Below are 18,030 nucleotides of genomic sequence, written 5' to 3'. Positions count from 1 at the left end.
CTAGAACAGACTGATCTGGACATTCTGTCCTTAGGAACAATGTCAATGGTTATCTTAGTAATGACAGTTCATCATGCTGTCTCAGGAGTCACACTGCTATATTTTGGACTGGTTGCCCTTTAAATCTGGTGCATAGCTAGCATCCTGGAATCTCTCTTCACAGTCTTCCTGAAGATTCCCATTGTTTCTCTCCTATGTTGATCTCTTCTATCCTGTATTTGCAATAGTTCTCTTTTTTAAAAAATTTACTCTCTCTTATTGATGGGATACATTCTCCAGTATCTTCTTGAGAAAGGAAACATGAAAGGTAAATGTTTGAGATCTTTCATATCTGAGAAGATACCTTCATTCTACTTCTATAAGATGATTTGACTGGGTGAAGAATCCTAGATTGGAAATAATTTTTCTTCATAATTTTGAAGAAATTGCTCAACTGTCATCTTCCTTCTAGTATGACTGTTGAGAAGACTGAAGTCTGTGTCCTGATTCTTTGTAGTAACCTGTGTTTTCTTTCTAGAAGCTTGTAGAATCTTTCCTGTTCCCAATATTATGATATTTCACAGTGATATGCCTCAATGTATGTGTTCCTTAATTTTTTGTACTAGACACTTGGTGGGTCCTTTCAAATGGGTAGCTTATATCCTTCAGTCTTAGAAAATTTTATTGATTTACTTCTTTCTTGTTTTCTTTCCAAACCTTTTTTTTTCCTTTTTATTTCTTGTTTTTTCCTTATGATTTATTTTTTTGGAACTCTGTTATTCAGTTAGTGGACCTCCTGGACTGGTTGGTCATCTAATATTGCTATCTTTTCTCTCCTGTTTTCTATTGCTTTATCTTTTTTTCTCTGGTTCCTGGAGATTGCCTCAATTTTATCTTCCAAGCCTTTATTCATTTCAGCTATTGTATCTTTAATTTCCAAAAATTCTTTTACTAGTATTTTAAAATGTTCTTTACTGAATTGTGATCTGTTCTTACTTTATAATATTGTCTCTCTGTGTGGAATATGAGTATTTGGCTTTTTGTTCATGACTAAAAGTGATGGACTAAAAAGCTAGTTGGACACTCCATTTTGGGTAGAGTATGATGCTAGCAACTGTGCCTATTATGCCTCAAAGATGCTATTGTTGTTCCTTTCTGGAAGGTAACCTGTCTTCTGCCAAGGTGGAGGAGGTCTGGTTGCTTAGCATCATGAAGGAGAGAGAAGGTCTAGGAATCAAAAGTGCGTGTAATTGGTGTTGCTTTCTGTGGATTCTCCACTGTACAGTGTGTTGTTTCTCAGATTTTTTTTTTTTTTTTTGCTGCCAGACTGATTCGGCTTTGCTGGGTCTGCTAACTCACTCAATACTCATCCAGACACTTTCAGTCTTCCAGGATTTTGTTGTTCTTACCTCTTCTTGTTTGTTGCTCTCACCTTTTGTCCTTGTGGGTTTAGGTATAAAAGAGTCTTTTACTGTTGTTTTAGTCAGCTTTCATGATTAAGTGAAATTATATGCATGTTTTTAATCTGCCAACTTAATCCTAAAGCACAGGTTATTTAAAATGTTTAATCTATGTCTTACCTCTTGAGACTTGAAAGGATTATTAAAGTTAGCCCTTTTCATCTCTTGTTTTGGCTTTTATATTCATATTTATAATATTTGAAACTCATTATGTGGACTGCTCGAGACTGTATTAGTTCAAGGATTTATAAGTGAACCCAGAATTTGTAAATACAAAGGTTGATTGTTCTTTAAATTTGCTCTTATAGGAAAGTGAAAAGGTTTCTGAATATCCAGCAGTGATTGTGGAGCCAGTTCCAAGTGCCAGATTAGAGCAGGGCTATGCAGCCCAGGTTCTGGTTTATGATGATGAGACTTATATGATGCAAGATGTGGCAGAAGAACAAGAAGTTGAGACCGAGAATGTGGAAACAGGTAGACATCTCATAAAATGTTCATTATTTATAACTTTCTCATTTTGTAAGCTTCAACAATACTATTGCCAGATGAAAAATATACTGAAAAACCTTTTTAATGCTATTTAGTATAGCTTGGAAACCAGTGAAATATCTATGTTTAAGGGAATTTGTGTAGATATAAAAGTTCTACAGTATGATTCTGTGAGGTATAACAGTCTCATATCATGGACTATGTACAAAATTACAGCTTCACATAATGGTAAAGTTATTTTATTATTTTTTTTCTGAGAGTGTAAATCCTACCTGTTATTTATACAAGTCAATAGGCTAGTATTATGAGGACAGCTTTTTAAATAAAAAAAAAATATGGTATTCTATCATTCTCTAATTGATTATGAGTTTCTTTGAGTTAATATTGATGGAGCAATATGATTTCTTTTTGTTAATATCAGAAGCATCTTTGTAGTGTTCTATCAGTTTCCTCTTTGCTTTTTGTCTTTTTAGAGATCTTAGTATTTCAGTCTATTTCTGGTGAGATAGCTATATGGTTAATTGGAGATTAGTATCTATAATTCTTAGAGAAATCTTTTAGTTTTTGCCATTGATTATGAAGAAAATAAAGTATTTTATCAGAAGGATTGTAGTGACTCTTACATAATAATAAACATGCAAATGTATCATCTTTAGCAGTTAATGGAGAAAAAGAATCATTATACCTGTTGTTTAATCCTAGTAAAAATACTTTACTATTTCGATACATTTTTGTAAATGTAGGAAACTTTCATGATTAAAATTTTGAGTATGTGATGTATTTTTGCTTATGAGGTCCAGTAGTACCCGTTAGGGCTACTAGCCTCTTCCAGCTTAAAACTGTTCTTCCTCTAATTTTATTTTTTTGTGGAGCTAAGGGATTGAAAGTTACCTTGCTTTTCAGAGCACTGATGATTGCAGTGCTAGCAAACCTCAGGTATAGTGGAAAATTCATTTATTAAAATAGGCAGCCAAGCTGGGTGTGGTGGTGTGCACCTGTACTCCCAGCTACTTGGGAGACTGAGGCAGGTGGCTCGCTCAAGGTCAGAAGCTCAAGTTCAGCCTGGGCAACATAGCAAGACCCCATTTCTAAACAAATAAACAAAAAACCAGGCATCCAAGGACTTCATATGGGCTTTGTGACTGTAGTCTGGAGTGGTATCTGATTTACAGTATATAGTGCATCTTTTTATGAGAGTTTGGAGAATTTTCCAGTTGGAAGCTAGAAGTATAGTGGCAGAGATGAATTTTCTTCTTGAGGAAAAGGATAGGTAGAACAGTTAAAAGTATTTTGTAGAATGATGTTTTAGATTATATATTGTAACTGATTTTATTACAAGAGCATAACTAAACAGAACACTAATAGCAGAAGAAAAAATTGTGGTAGCTTAAGTTGAATGGAAAAAAGTAGAACCTGTTTGCAATTTCTGGATGATGTTTTGGTCAAAAAATAAGGAAAACTATGATTTTGGTAGCAAATTGGAAACTTTAAAAAAGATAAAAACTATAGCACCAAATTTGCATAAGTTAGTAAATTAGGATGTTTATCACATTAAAATACCAGAGCAGATTGGTCGAATCTTATTATTGGTATAATTGACTGTAAATGTTTTATTAATTTAGATTAATTCAGGTAAAACCAATTCAGAATAGGAAGCTAATGTAATCTACTTAAGGGATTTTATTTTCTTAGTCTTCTTGAACTCTGAGGGTAATGATATCATTTGCTGGGCAGAGATATTAGTGATTGTGAAAAGGAGGATATGGGAAGTCTAGGTAAAATAACAGTTACTTTTGTGATTTGTTTTTTTTGTAAGTGGTTTTTGAATATTTGGTAATTTTAAAATTTACTTCAACACAAGAGGAAAATGTAAGCATATTACTTATATCATTCTAAAATGGTATAAAAGCACCTCAAAAAGTCATTGTACGTGTTCCATCCTGACTCATGGATTTTTTTTTTTTTTTTTTTTGAGACAGAGTCTCACTCTGTCGCCAGGCTGGAGTGCAGTGGTGCAATCTCAGCTCACTGTAACCCCCGCCTCCCAGGTTCAAATGATTCTCCTGCCTCAGCCTCCCGAGTAGCTGGGACTACAGGCGCACACCACCACGCCCAGCTAATTTTTGTATTTTTTAGTAGAGATGGGGTTTCACCATGTTGGCCAGCATGGTCTCGATTTCTTGACTTCGTGATCTGCCCGCCTCGGCCTCCCAAAGTGCTAGGATTATAGGCACAAGCCACCGTGCCCAGCCTGGCTCATGGATTTTAATGTAACTTTATAAAGATTGTTAATATTCATAGATTAGTTTTCAAGTCAGCTAACCTGAGCTTAATATTGTTTCTATTAAGAATCAGGCCGAGCGTGGTGGCTCACACCTGTGATCCCAGCACTTTGGGAGGCTGAGGCGGGTGGATCACAAAGTCAGGAGATCGAGACCATCCTGGCTAACACGGCGAAACCCCATCTCTACTAAAAATACAAAAAATTAGCTGGGCGTGGTGGCATGCATCTGTAGTCCCAGATACTTGGGAGGCTGAGGCAGGAGACTCGCTTGAACCCAGGAGGTGGAGGTTGTGGTGAACCGAGATAGTGCTACTGCAGTCCAGCTTGGGGGACATAGTGAGACTCTGTTTCAAAGAAAACAAAACAAAACAAAACAAAAACTAAAAAAAGAATCAAATGCATTTTTAAGTGAGTTAAAATCTGAATAAGTTTTCATTCTTCTGACATCTAGGGCATATACAAATGAATAAAGGTTGGTATGCATATTTCCTTTTAGGTAGTGAATTAGGATTAGGTTCATTTCTTATAATATAAAATTGAAACTCAGATTACAGATACATGTAGGTTTTAAAGAAGAAGCTGACTGGGAAGAAAAGGAATGCTTATAAGATGGCAGATTTTATTTGGTGAATTGGGGGAATTGAGATCTGTATAGAATACTTCCCTGTGTATGTCTAGGAAAACTTCGTGGAATGCTCCTACATTATAATTTAGATTATGTCAGTCTAAAAAATGTTATATTTATTGGCTTGTTCTGACAGTTCTCTGCATGTTCTCATTGGAGTGTTTTTTCCCTTTTATTCCTAAGTACCCATATGTATGTGTCCATATCATAAACAGTGTTCTATTGTCATTTGTGTTTGCAGTACTAAAATCATATTATGATTTGCATGTAGCCATCTTTATTATTTTGTATATAAAAGAATTTCTCTTTTGTTAGTAGTAATTACGGGCTGTTTGTTTCTCCTTTTTGTAGATTAACAGTCTACGTTTCCCTCACAGAGCTTATGTGTAATACTAATGTTCTCTTAAATTGTATAGGAGAAACCAAATATATTTTGAAACTTTAAAAATAGGCATATTAATCTAAACATATAGTAAATTGCTTGTGATAACAATTGCAGATTAGTAATTATAAAGAGACTTTGAGGAAGAGTGATGAAATATAGGTGAAGGGTGGTCTTGACTCTGGCAGGTATAAAATATCTTCCCCAGTGGCTGCAGACTCCATCAGTTCTAGGGGCCTGCTGGATAGACTGGTATGGTGAATGAGGGGAGGGAAGGAGTTTTTTGGATTCCCTACAGGAGTTTGAAAGTACAGTTTTTATGTTCATTTTAAAAAATTATAAAAATTATATATAGTATAAATTTAAAAGGTTGTTACAAATTACCATTTAACAAGCACCACGTTTATGCCAATGAACTCAATAATAAATAAGTGTTGATAGAAATCTTTTAAGACCGGACTAGGCTGGGCATGGTGGTTCACACCTGTAATCCCAGCACTTTCGGAGGCCAAGGCGGGTGAATCATGAGGTCAGGAGTTCGAGATCAGCCTGACCAACATGGTGAAACCCCATCTCTACTAAAAATACAAAAAATTAGCCAGGCGTGGTGGCGCATGCCTGTAATCCCAGCCACTCAGGAGGCTGAGGCAGGAGAATCGCTTGAACCCGGTAGGTGGAGGTTGCAGTGAGACGAGATCGTCCCACTGCACTACAGCTTGGGCGACACAGCGAGACTGCATCTCAAAAAAAAAAAAAAAAAAAGACTGGACTAAGGCGACTGAGCTGTCTAGGATTTGCTTCTTCATTTTTCACCTTAACAAATACTTGTTACTATATTTATCCCTTTAACTTTCCAGTTTAGTTTGCGAGAGCAGGTTATGTCTGCATTTGTTATGTGCAAGGCACTGTTTTCAACATGTTTCTTTTCAGGAGCAATTTAGTTGTGGAGATAAAAAAATCTGTGTTATATTCAAAATACAAAGCAGTCAATAGTCAAATGAGCGTTATTTACAAATTCAAAGGAATTTTCTGAAGAGGAAAGTTCAATTTACAGGATTAGGGAATGTTTTAGAGAAAGTAAAGGACACATGGTAGGATCTAGGTGGACAAATAGGAGGTAGATGAAATGCATTGTAAACTGAGGGAAATATAATTAATAAATTGGTAGACTATTGAAATTCAATACTTGTTCAGAAGATCTTGAGTAAGACATTGGCAGGAGATTTTATTAAGAGCTATGACTAGATTGTGAATTAAATCTCAAGAGTTAGTAATTAGGCACATAAGGAAGCAGAAAGATTTGGAAGATTTTAAGTAGGAAATACTAGGGGGCCAGTACCTTGGGAGGCAGAAGCAGAGGTGGGAGGATCTCTTGAGGCCAGGAATTCAAGACCAGCCTGGGCAACTTAGTGAGACTCCATCTCTTAAAAAAAAAATTTAAAAATTAGCTGGGTATGGTGGCGTGCACCTGTAGTCTTAGCTCCTTGAGAGTCTGAGGCCAGAGAATCCTTTGAGATTAGAGTTTGAGGTTACAGTGAGCTATGATCGTAGTACCACTGCGCTCCAGCGTGAGTGACAGAGTGAGCCATGTCTCTAAAAAGAAAGTACCATGCAATTAGTATTTCAGTTGGATATAGGATTAATTGTAGGGGGATAGATGAGACAGGAAGACTAGCTGTTGTAGTATGAGTTGAAGGATGGCTTGAGAAATATTAAAATGAGATAGTAGCAACAGGAACAGAAAGGGCTTGTATAAACCATATTACTATATATGATCTTACATGACGTATAAGGGGAGAGGCACAGTTAGGTAAAATATTCTGCTTTTTGACGCTTGGTCATGGTGATAGTAGCACATATGATTTGAGGAAGGCAAGATTGTTTGGTGAAGCAGATAAGTTTGGTAATAGTCATGATGATTTTGAGTTGAAGCAGAACGTTAAAGATGAATATTTCGGTATTTAAAGATGCATAAATGTGGCCGAGTGCAGTGGCTCATGCCTGTAATCCCAGCACTTTGGGATGCCAAGGCAGGCGAATCACTTAAGGTCAGAAGTTTGAGAGCAGCCTGTCCAACGTGGTGAAACCCCATCTCTACTAAAAATACAAAAATTAGCTGGGTGTGGTGGTGCACGCCTGTAATCCCAGCTACTCAGGAGGCTGAGGCAAGAGAATTGCCTGAACTGGGAGGTGGAGGTTGCAGTGAGCTGAGATCATGCCACTGCACTCCAGCCTGGGCAACAGAAACTCCATCTCAAAAACAAACAATCAGATAAACAAAAAAGATGCACAAATGTGTAGTCAAGGTCCCATCACAAAAGAGATGGCATGCTCAAATTAGGATAATTTAAGGAATGTTTTAATAAAGGGCTAGTTACAAACATGTAGGCAAATACAAGGTAACCCTAAGAGACAGGGCAGTACTGCAGACCTAGCAATAACTGCTGTTTCTGTCCTTTGGCTCATGGGCCAAGGAGAAGGAAGGGTGACCAGAATCCTGAAGAATGGAGCCCTGAACAGGGAGTCACCTTGGGAGATTCTGGAACCTTTGATCAAAGGACACAGCTAGCTGGAGGGCAATGCCTCTTCCCAATAATACCCTGCTAAGGTATGCCATTGACCAAACTCAGTCTGAAGCCATAGGAATCCCATTGATGAAGGCAGTCTCCAGGGACAGAGAGCAAGGTGAAGAAGGGTGGAGAATAAATCTGGAGGGGCAAATGGAAGATATCTAGTACAACTAAAGCTTAGTAAAGAAAGGTCAGGGAGAAACTGATTTGGGAATCATCCTCATTTAAAGCCGTGGAAATAAATTTCCAAGGGGAAACGTATTTCAGAGATTTTTCCCAAGGAAGAAGATATGTAAATTCTATATTTGTCTCTCTGTGATGGAGAACAAAGGACATAGAATTAAGGAATTAACCTTAGAGAATGTTTACATTTTAAAGAGTGGAGAAGAATCAAAGAGTAGTCAAATATGATAGAAAATCCTGGGTGACTATTTCTGAGTTTTTTTTTTTTGTTTTTTTTTGTTTTTGTTTTTGCCCTTTAAGTAGCTCTCTTTAGTAGGAAAGGGAAGAATATTGACTTGGGTTAGTTAGTTCTGATTTCAAATTTCCCCTTTATCACTTACTTGGCAGTATTTAACCTTTTCAGAGTGTTTCACTCTCAGAAAATAGGAATTCAGGGTTGTGAAGATTACATAAAATAAGTACATAAAGCACAGTGCTTGTGACATAGAGTTTCTTTAACTTCATTAGCACCTTCCCTGTGACTTCAAGTATGGGCAGGACTTTTATACACTAGAATGGAATATTTCTTTAACTTTGTTTATGTCTCTTGTTTTCTCCTTCCTTTTGCTTCCACTTTAAAAAAAAAAACAAATGCTTTATACCTTCAGTTTATACTTTTTCCTTGTCATTCCTTCCTTGATTGTTGTGCTCTGGCATCTCCATTTATCATTCTACTGAAGCTCTTTATCAGATTTCAGTGGCCACTCTTCTGTCAAATTCAGTGACCCATAGAATCATCCAGAAGTAATCCTTCATAATCTGGCCGCCTTATCTGCTGAAACACTGTATTCTCCTAGTTATTTTCCTTGTTGACCTTTGCATGGATTGTACTATTTATGCTTCTGAGTGTTTGCTCAAAGACAATTTCCTCCTATCTATAATTTGCTCAGGTAGGTATTAGCCATCTTTTAAGGCCCAACTACATGAAGATTTCCACAATGATTGTGGTCTACATTAAACATTCCCTTACCTGATCTGTTATACCATCTGGATATAGGTACTTTCTTGTATTATTTTATTATTTTTATCTATTATTGCTTATATTATTTTTGTTGTATATACTCCTATTGTTTTCCCAGTGAGTGTATAAGCACTTTGAAGACGGAGACCATACTTTTTTCTTTTGTTAAATATACTGTTGAACATATAATAACTAGCTAGAAAATACAAATGGAAACAGATTGAGTTCTGAGTTAGTATTGCAGTATAATCAAGAACCATCTATGTAAAGTCATACTTAAGTCTCATTTTAAAAATCACAGTTGGTGTTCATCATTCTTGCTTACATTTAATAATTTGATTTTTTTTTTTTTTTTGAGGTGGAGTCTCACTCTGTCACCCAGGCTGGAGTGCAGTGGTGCGATCTTGGCTCACTGCAACCTCCGCCTCCCAGGTTCAAGTGATTCTCCTGCCTCAGTCTCCCAAGTAGCTGGGACTACAGGTGTGTGCCATTATGCCCAGCTAATTTTTGTATTTTTAGTAGAGACGGGGTTTCACCATGTTGGTTGGCCAGGATGGTCTTGATCTCTTGACCTCGTGATCTGCCTGCTTCGGCCTCCCAAAGAGCTGAGATTGCAGGCGTGAGCCACTGTGCCCGGCTCGCTCTCTTGCCTAGGCTGGAGTGCAGTGGCACTGCAACCTCTGCCTCTTGGGTTCAAGCAATTCTCGTGCTTCAGTCTCCTCAGTAGCTGGGATTACAGGCACTCGCCACACATATGTGGCTAATTTTTGTATTTTTGATAGAGACAGGGTTTCTCCTTGTTGTACAGGCTGATCTTGAATTCCTGGCCTCATGCAATCTGCCTGCCTCAGCCTCTCAAAGTGCTGGGATTACAGGCCTGATTTTTTTCTTAAAAGCAATACATGCTTAATAGAAAAAATTGGAAAGTATTGCAAAGAATAAGCAAACTGAAAATCATCACCCCTAATCTTACCAACAAGGAGACAATGATTGTTGCTTTTTAAAAAAAATTTCCTTTTAGTCTTTTTTAAAAAATGCATTTTAATCGTAAAATATTATATAATTACAAGCAGACTGATTAATCTTTGCTAATTTTAATAAACATTGGCTGTCAAGTGGTCTGGTTGGTAGCCTCCTACTTCTGTCTTCTGACCACTGGGGACAGAACTTTGCTCCTTAACCACGTATCAAGACATTAACATTTAGTCTTATTAGTTAATTATCAAGAAAACGTAAACCATTTTTAGTGATCAACAAAATTGTGTTTAAACATTAGTTGAAAAGATAGATAATGATGAGAATTTTTATATAATTCAATGAGAAAGCAGTGCTTTTTAAAAATAAAAATGAAAGTTTAGGTTTTTAAAATGCAGTTTAAAAAATAAAACCAGATTTCCTTCATGAAAAATAAGATAAGGAGCCAAATTTCTTTCTTGAAGAATCTCAGGACTAATTTGACTTCATGATGAGCTGTCATAACTTTTGTATTTGTTATACCATCAGAAATCCTCCCTGTGGCACAAAAGGACTCCTTTAATTAGAAAATATTGTTGCCACAGGGAGGTAGAAGATCGACATGAAAAACTGGGGATCTGAAAACGAGCCCCTATCCTAGGATTACCTGAAGGTGAAACAGATTGAGCCAGAAGGAAGACAATGCTGGTAGGTTGGTTTTTAATTTATTAAGAATGTTTATAATTTTATATTTCATTAAAATTATTTCATCTACCTTTACCATATTTTTATTTAAAGGGTGACAATGATTCCTCCTTAAGGAAGGAGAAGTAATACGATAATATTTTTCCTCCAAGATAGTTTGCTGAGTTATACCTTGCCATATTCTTAATATTTGTTTCTTTTTATAGATAAAGCTCTGGGGCTATTTCATGCCTCTACTTCCTTGGAAGCTACTATTGACTGAATGTCTTTAAGTCATTTTTTTTGTCATTTCTGTTGTTTTTGCTTCTAATCTACATCTTTCCCTAAATTTTTAATAAGTATTTTTTCCCCCAATTATTTATTTTCTTGAGGTTAGCCTAGCCCTAAGTTTTCTAAAATGGTAAAATTTGAATCTTAAGTTCATTTAGCTTTTACTCTAGAATTGTTTGAATTGTAATTGTACTGTGATTTAGATCAGACAGTATTATTAGATAAAAAATTTTAATACTTTAATAACTATCAGCCAGGTGTAGTGGCTCAAGCCTGTAATCCCAGCACTTTGGGAGGCTGAGGTCAGGAGTTCAAGACCAGCCTGGCCAACTTGGCAAAACCCCATCTCTACTAAAAAATACAAGAAATTAGCCAGGCGTGGTGGTGGACGCCTGTAATCCCAGCAACGGGGGAGGCTGAGGCAAGAGAATCGCTTCAACCCAGGAGGTGGAGGTTGCAGTGAACTGAGATGGCGCCACTGCACTCCAGTCTGGAAAACAGACGGACTCCGTCTCAAAAAAACAAAACAAAACAAAACAAAAACAACAGCAACAAAAAACTATTTCATTTTGCCTGAGATGCTATCAATGGTAAGAAACATTATTTTTATACCACTAAAGGAAAAAATGCTGCCAAATATAAACTTTAAGAGACTATCAACTTTAAGATAGGTACTGATTTCAGAGGTGTCAAATGTGAAAAAATGTGTATCTTAGGATTAATGAAATATGATTTGCAATTATGAATCTTTCCTGAAACTCTCATTTACTGGGAATTAAACATTAAAATATGAGGCCTGTGAAAAATGGAGGTGAGTTGTGGTATAGAAATCCGTGTCAGTGCTGAGCATGCTCTCTAAATTTTTTTTGTGTGTGTGTGTGAGACTGAAGTCTCGCTCTGTTGCCAGGCTGGAGTGCAGTGGCGCGATCTCGGCTCACTGCAACCTCCTGGATTCAAGCGATTCTCCTGCCTCAGCCTCCTGAGTAGCTGAGATTACAGGCGCGCACCACCCCACCTGGCTAATTTTTGTATTTTTAGTAGAGATGGGGTTTCACCATGTTGGCCAGGATGGTCTCGATCTCCTGACCTCATGATCTGCCTGCCTTGGCCTCCCAAAGTGCTGGGATTACAGGCGTGAGCAACCATGCCCGGCCTCTAAATTCTTTAATGTCTTTTAAGAGGGGATATTTAAGTAAAAAAATCATATAACCATATTGTTTAAAATTATACAAAATAACCGTAAGGTATCAGATTATGGAGTATATAGAAAAAGAAAATCTATTTTAATGTGACATATTTACTTCAATAGAGTGTTATCCTAATTGAATATCACTTAATTAGTATAACTTTGAGATCTAAAAAGAAAATGAAATGAAGCTTCTGCTTTTTAAGCTGTCATTTAAAAACAGGATCCTTTAAGGGCCCGTTAAAATAGCACAATTTTTAGTGCACTTGAATGTATGTTTTACAGATTATTAATTATGTGAAGGAGAAAATAGTGGCCAAAAGCAAAGACCTACTCTGTCAATTAATAAAGCAGAAATGAAAAGGAATGATTTTATTTACTTTTAGGTTTTTTTTTTTTTTTTTTTTTTTGAGACATGGTCTTTCTCTGTTGTCCAGGCTGGAGTGTAGTGGTGCAGTCTTGGCTCACTGCAACCTCTGCCTCCCGGGTTCAAGCGATTCTCCTGCCTCAGCCTCCTGAGTAGCTGGGATTATAGGTGCCCACCACCAGGCCTGGCTCATTTTTGTATTTTTAGTAGAGACGGGGTTTCACCATGTTGGCCAGGCTGATCTCAAACTCCTGACATCAAGTGACCCGATCTGTCCTCCTTGGTCTCCCAAGGTACTGGGATTACAGGCATGAGCCATTGCGCTTGGCCAATTTTTTTTTTTTTGAGACAGGGTCTCTGTCACCAAGACTGGAGTGCAGTGGCACGATCTTGGCTCAGTGCAAACTCTGCCTCCCAGGTTCAAGTGATTCTCCTGCCTCAGCCTCCCTAGTAGTTGGGATTACAGGCACCCACCACCACGCCCTCCCAGAGTGCTGGGATTACAGGCGTGAGCCACTGCACTCAGCCAGTTTTATTTTATTTTGAGACAGGGTCTCTCTTTGTCACCCAGGCTGGAGTGCAGTGGTATGATCATGGCTCACTGGAGCCTTGACTGTCCCGGCTCTAGTGCTCCTCCCACCTTAGCCTCCCTAGTAGCCGGGACTACAGGCAAATGCCATGACACTCAGCTAACTTTTTTATTATTTGCAGAGATAAGATCTCAGTATGTTGCCCAGGCTGGTCTCATACTACTGGGCTCAAGCAATTCTCCCACCTTGGCCTCCCACAGTGCTGGGATTGTAGGCATGAGCTACCCTGCCTGGATGAAAAGGAATGATTTTAAATGATGTTTGTATACCAAGAAACATCTGTTTTATGTAAAAGGAAAGAAAAGTATATCTAGACGATAGATCATTAAAAGATATTTGTTTGATTTTGGAAACTAGTAGCCATTCATTCCTTTGTATTCAGAGAGACTCAGGCTGGAGTGCAGTGGTGCAATTCCGGCTCCCTGAAACTTCCGCCTCCTGGTTCAAGTGATTCAGAGAGACTTTTTAAAGAAACACTAGTTAACTTTTAATTTTGCTATACAACAGTGTATCTAAATAATACAATTTTATTAATTCAGACTGAGGAGAAGGCTAACTGTGGATTATATAGAATTTTAAATGAGTAGCAAACAAGGTTACAAGTGTTGCCAAGTAGAGATAGTTTTTAAGATTTTCTTAGATGTACAGATAGGAATGCTTTAACACATATCTCTAGGCAAATCCATACATCCATTCAGCCATCTGTCAGTGCTTACTGAGGACCTGCAATGTCCCAGCCTCAGAGCTGAATATCTTGTGGTAAACAAGACCCTCTCTTTGCCCTCACCAGGCTTTCAGCTATGTGTAGAAGATGAAAAATTTATTAAACATGTTATTATGATAAAATGTGATAAGAATTATGATAGGATTAATTAAAAGTTTATGGGAGTAAACAGCAGGAGAATGCCTTCCTGAGGATGTGACATCTGAAGTAATTATTCAGGCAGAGAATAGCAAAGTTGAAAGTTTGGAGGAAGAAAAACAAGGCTTATTTGAGTTGCTGAAAGAGATTCAGTAGGGCTAGAGTATGAATTATGAGAAAGAAAGGGGATTAAAATGAGGTGTAAGAGGCAAAATAGAAAAAAATCTTATTGCTGAGGGCTTTTAAAGCTTTGTATCTGTTTCTTGGATCAGATAAGTCTAAAGGGCAGTGAGGAGCCTTTTAAAAGTTTTGAGCAGTTTTGAAAAATACAAATTTAGTTTTTTTCAAAATAGTAAGTGCTGTAAATGAAAAAAGGAATAGGACAGTCAAAGAATTACTTAAAGTCTGAACTCCTTGGTTTCTCATTCATAGCTCCCTGATATCTAGCTAACTGTTCTTTTTCACCTTCTACTAAGTTGTCTACCTCTCCAGATTTGGGGTATAGGTATGCTCATTGCCTACACTAAGCTAAAAGTAGTAGAGATTAAGATAGTTGCTCAGCCAGCCTTTCTTTTTGTAGTTAACAAGGTAGGTGCTTTGTACGGTGCTGTTTCAGGAGGAGGAATCATTGTCCCTTATCCATTGTCCATGCCCATTTGTGTAAACTTTTGGGTTTTTCCAGGACCTGGGCGAGACTCAAAACAGCGAGTCCTGATTGAATGCCATGCCTATTTGTTGAATTTGTTAGGTATTTATCAAGGCTGGTGGCCTTTAAGTCAATTGTGTAATAGGAATATTATTTTATATTGAGACCTTGTCTGTACAAAAAAAAAAAAAAGTCTGGTATGGTGGCATGGACCTGTAGTCGCAGCTACTCCTTGCAGTCCCAGGAGTTCAAGGTTGCATTGAGCTGTGATGGTGCCACTGCACCAGCCTGGGCAAACAAGCAAGACCCTGTCTCCAAAAAAAAAAAAAAAAAAAGTATATCACTTTGATCATTTGGACTAGACAGCGTAAGTTAATATATTTCTTTTGGTCTTGATGTCTTTGAGGACTAACTTATAAGTAAAAGTTATCTTGAAACTCTTTCTGTATTTTCAGCGCTGCATACAAACAACTGCTGTTTTTTATTTCCACTGGCATCATCAACAGTATTCTAGGCCTTAGGTGTCGTAGTAGATACCGTAAAGAGAATTATATATAGAAGAGCTATGATTTGAGCCTTTGCAACTAAATATATATCAAAGGGCTTTATAATGGATTTTTTTCTTTTTAAAAAATGTAATACACAATATTTAGAATATTCAAAAAAACTGAAAAATTCAACTAATAAGTATGTACTACTAAAATTAATAAAATATTGGCAGCAGTGTTAATTTAAATACATCTTATGTTCCCCAATTTAATTTTCCCCTTTCCTTCTTCCTTAAGATAATTACTATCCTGTTTATTAATGATATAATGGAATATTTACAATAGAAGTATGGAAGATTCCAGATATGTGTGTTTTTTAATTGCCAAAAAGAAGTGATCTTTTAGTTTAACAACAATTGTTTTGGAGTAGGTTGGCCTATTAATGACAAGTTCTCATTTTTATAGGGATTTAGATAAAGATTCAAATCATAGCTCCTAAGCAGTGCAGTTGTTTAAGATGGAATGAGAGGTTGTGAGTATCTTTACAACTGGAGATTTTAAAGCATGAACTAGAATGCCACTTAGGGATATTGTAAAGAGAATTCAAGTGTCAGGTAGGTATTCAAACTAGGTTTCTTTATAATTTTCAAGTCTGAGATGCTGTTTTTTAATAACTTCATTCTGTAAAAGCATGAAAAAATATGATTGTCTATGATACGGTTGTCAGTTCAGTCTCCCGATTAGAAAGGTGTTTCATGAAACAAAGATTATTTTTTTTTAGTACCCAGGTTTTATCTTTAGTTAGTTTTATTCCATGGCCATTCTCAAACATTTTGTCCCTGGATAGCTGCCTTACAGATGTCTGTCTTTGGTCACAACAGGAATTGGGCAAGAAAACGTGACGTAAGCCCATCATATTGTTTTGGGGGAAGGACCAGGACCCCAGAGCATGTGCTCTGCTATGGTCAGCAGCTTTATCTTATTTTGCCACTTAAAGAGTCTTAATCTTGTTATTGTGATTAGGTAGTTTTTTCTTCTTTTACACCAATAGCACAGACATAGCTTTGAGTGTAAATTTCTTAAGTTTTTCTGATTAGTTGATATGGCTAGTACTTAGAAGATGCTTACATCAAAAAATAGCATTCTTTTTCAACGCGATTTCTAATATACAATATTAATTATAACACAAAAATATGTTTTAATGTTTCTTTTTATTTTAGATTCTGGGTACATGTGCAGGTTTGTTACGAGAGTATACTGCATGATGCTGAGGTTTGGGCTTCTATTGATCCCATCACCCAGATAGTGAACACAGTACACGTGGGAAGTTTTAAAAACATCCTTGCTCCCTTCTCCCTCCCTCCTTTTGGAATCCCCAGTGACTGTTATTCCCGTCTTTATGTATTGTATGAACCCAAAATTTAGCTCCCACTTGTAAGTGTGATATTTGGGTTTTTGTCTGTGCGTTAGCCTCCGGCTGTTCCATGTTGCTACAAAGGACACGATTTCATTCCTTTTTATGGCTGCGAAAAATGGGTTTTTGATTAAATAAGTTTAGAAAATGCTGGGTAAAGGAAAATTAAACAGATTTATTTACAGGAAGACTTCTCAGATGTTTTGATATGCAAATGTGATTCTAAAGAAGAGGTATCTCTTTTAAGAGATTATCTCTTAAGACTAAATGTCTTATAGAACAGCCTTATACCTTTAAAGCAGGACCACCTGGCTTGTTAGTACTACTTTGGCACAGTCATAAATAGCCAAGGGACTAAAATTCTCATTTAATAAACTGTATTATATTTAGCCTTTTACCTCATTAAGTCTGCTACTTCTTAATGCTGCTTGTCTCATGGCATGGTAGTGCATTTTTCTCAACTAGGTTTTAATTTTTTAATTTTGTAAATCAGACAGTTAAATACTGTGGGTTAGGAGTACTGGCCAGACCCCAGTTGTCTTACATTAGTGACCAGAAATAATTGTTGGACCAAGAAACTAAAATGTTGTTAGCTTTACTTTTTGAAGTTATTGAAGCATCTTCCTGAAAAAAAAAAATAAAGTTAGATTTATACCAGCAGGTTATTTGTGGCAATGATGCTTGTTTACTATGCTCTCCTTAAGATATATGAGGGCTTTTTCAGGGAGATAACATAGTATCTTTGGCAGAAGATACTTTCCATGATGTTTTTCTTTAAATAAAGAAGAGTTGCTATGATGCCTCCTCATTCGATCATTGCATCAGAGTTACTCTAACAGTTCTAGACACGGGGCAGGAAGCACACTTACTTATTTGGGCCCAGGATCTTAAAATGTTCAGATGTGTGAGTTTGAAGGTTGTTCTGTTCCCCTCATTTGAGAGTCTTCTGTGACCTTCCTTAACAACCAGTTCTTCAATTCTTTTATCTTTTTTTCTATCCACGGACATTTACCTGTTTAATAAAGACAAGTCTGTTCTCAGAGCAGGGTATATTTTGTTGCCTTCCTATCCATTAACCACCTCCCCACAACCCTAGTCTGCTATTTTGAGTGTGCTTTTTAGTCATTCTATGGCATTTTTAGAAAGCACAGATTTTTTTTTTTTTTTAGAATATGAATGGATTTTAGGGTAATCTAGTCCACCTCTTCAAAAGAGCTAGTTAGCAATGGAGCAGGTCCAGAAACCCTGGTCTCCTGATTGCTAGGATGGGACTGTTTCTGTTCTAGAGTGCTGCTTTGGGGCCTGAGAGATTCTGTAGTTTTTGTTTTTCAATAAGCTTCCATAACATAGTTATTAATAAAATGTTCTGAATTTCCATTTTGCTACCAGAAATCAAAAGAGAATTGTGTCTCCCTTCTATCATTAATTTAATCTGTATAACCTTGAGGAAGCCACTTACTTTCTGTTGGTACGAGTTTCCTCATCTGCAAAATGAAGAATATAGCAATTATCTCTCACTGTTCTGAAAACTAATAATAAGGTATACCCAGTGTTAAGCATGGTGCCTGACATGAAG

The 18,030-nt window shown here is 36.9% G+C and overlaps 1 protein-coding gene across 7 annotated transcripts in view; it reads left to right on the top strand.

The window, feature by feature from the left end:
• ELF2 (E74 like ETS transcription factor 2) overlaps positions 1 to 18,030 on the top strand; it is a 130,447-nt gene that overhangs the window by 62,032 nt on the left and 50,385 nt on the right. For 5 of the 7 annotated variants that reach the window (XM_054484255.2, XM_054484254.2, XM_054484257.2 and 2 more), the window contains one exon: positions 1,748 to 1,913. In XM_054484255.2, coding sequence (XP_054340230.1) covers positions 1,748 to 1,913 — 166 coding nt within the window. Of the gene's footprint in view, positions 1 to 1,747; positions 1,914 to 10,475; positions 10,635 to 18,030 lie in introns of all 7 variants that reach the window. The other 2 variants (XM_063664134.1, XM_054484264.2) reach the window with 2 other exon arrangements.

Source organism: Pongo pygmaeus, chromosome 3 (genome assembly GCF_028885625.2).
Source record: "Pongo pygmaeus isolate AG05252 chromosome 3, NHGRI_mPonPyg2-v2.0_pri, whole genome shotgun sequence".
In the NCBI taxonomy this organism is placed as follows: domain Eukaryota; kingdom Metazoa; phylum Chordata; class Mammalia; order Primates; family Hominidae; genus Pongo; species Pongo pygmaeus.
The sequence above is the reverse complement of the archived record's forward strand: the minus strand, read 5'-3'. Positions and strand labels throughout refer to the sequence as shown.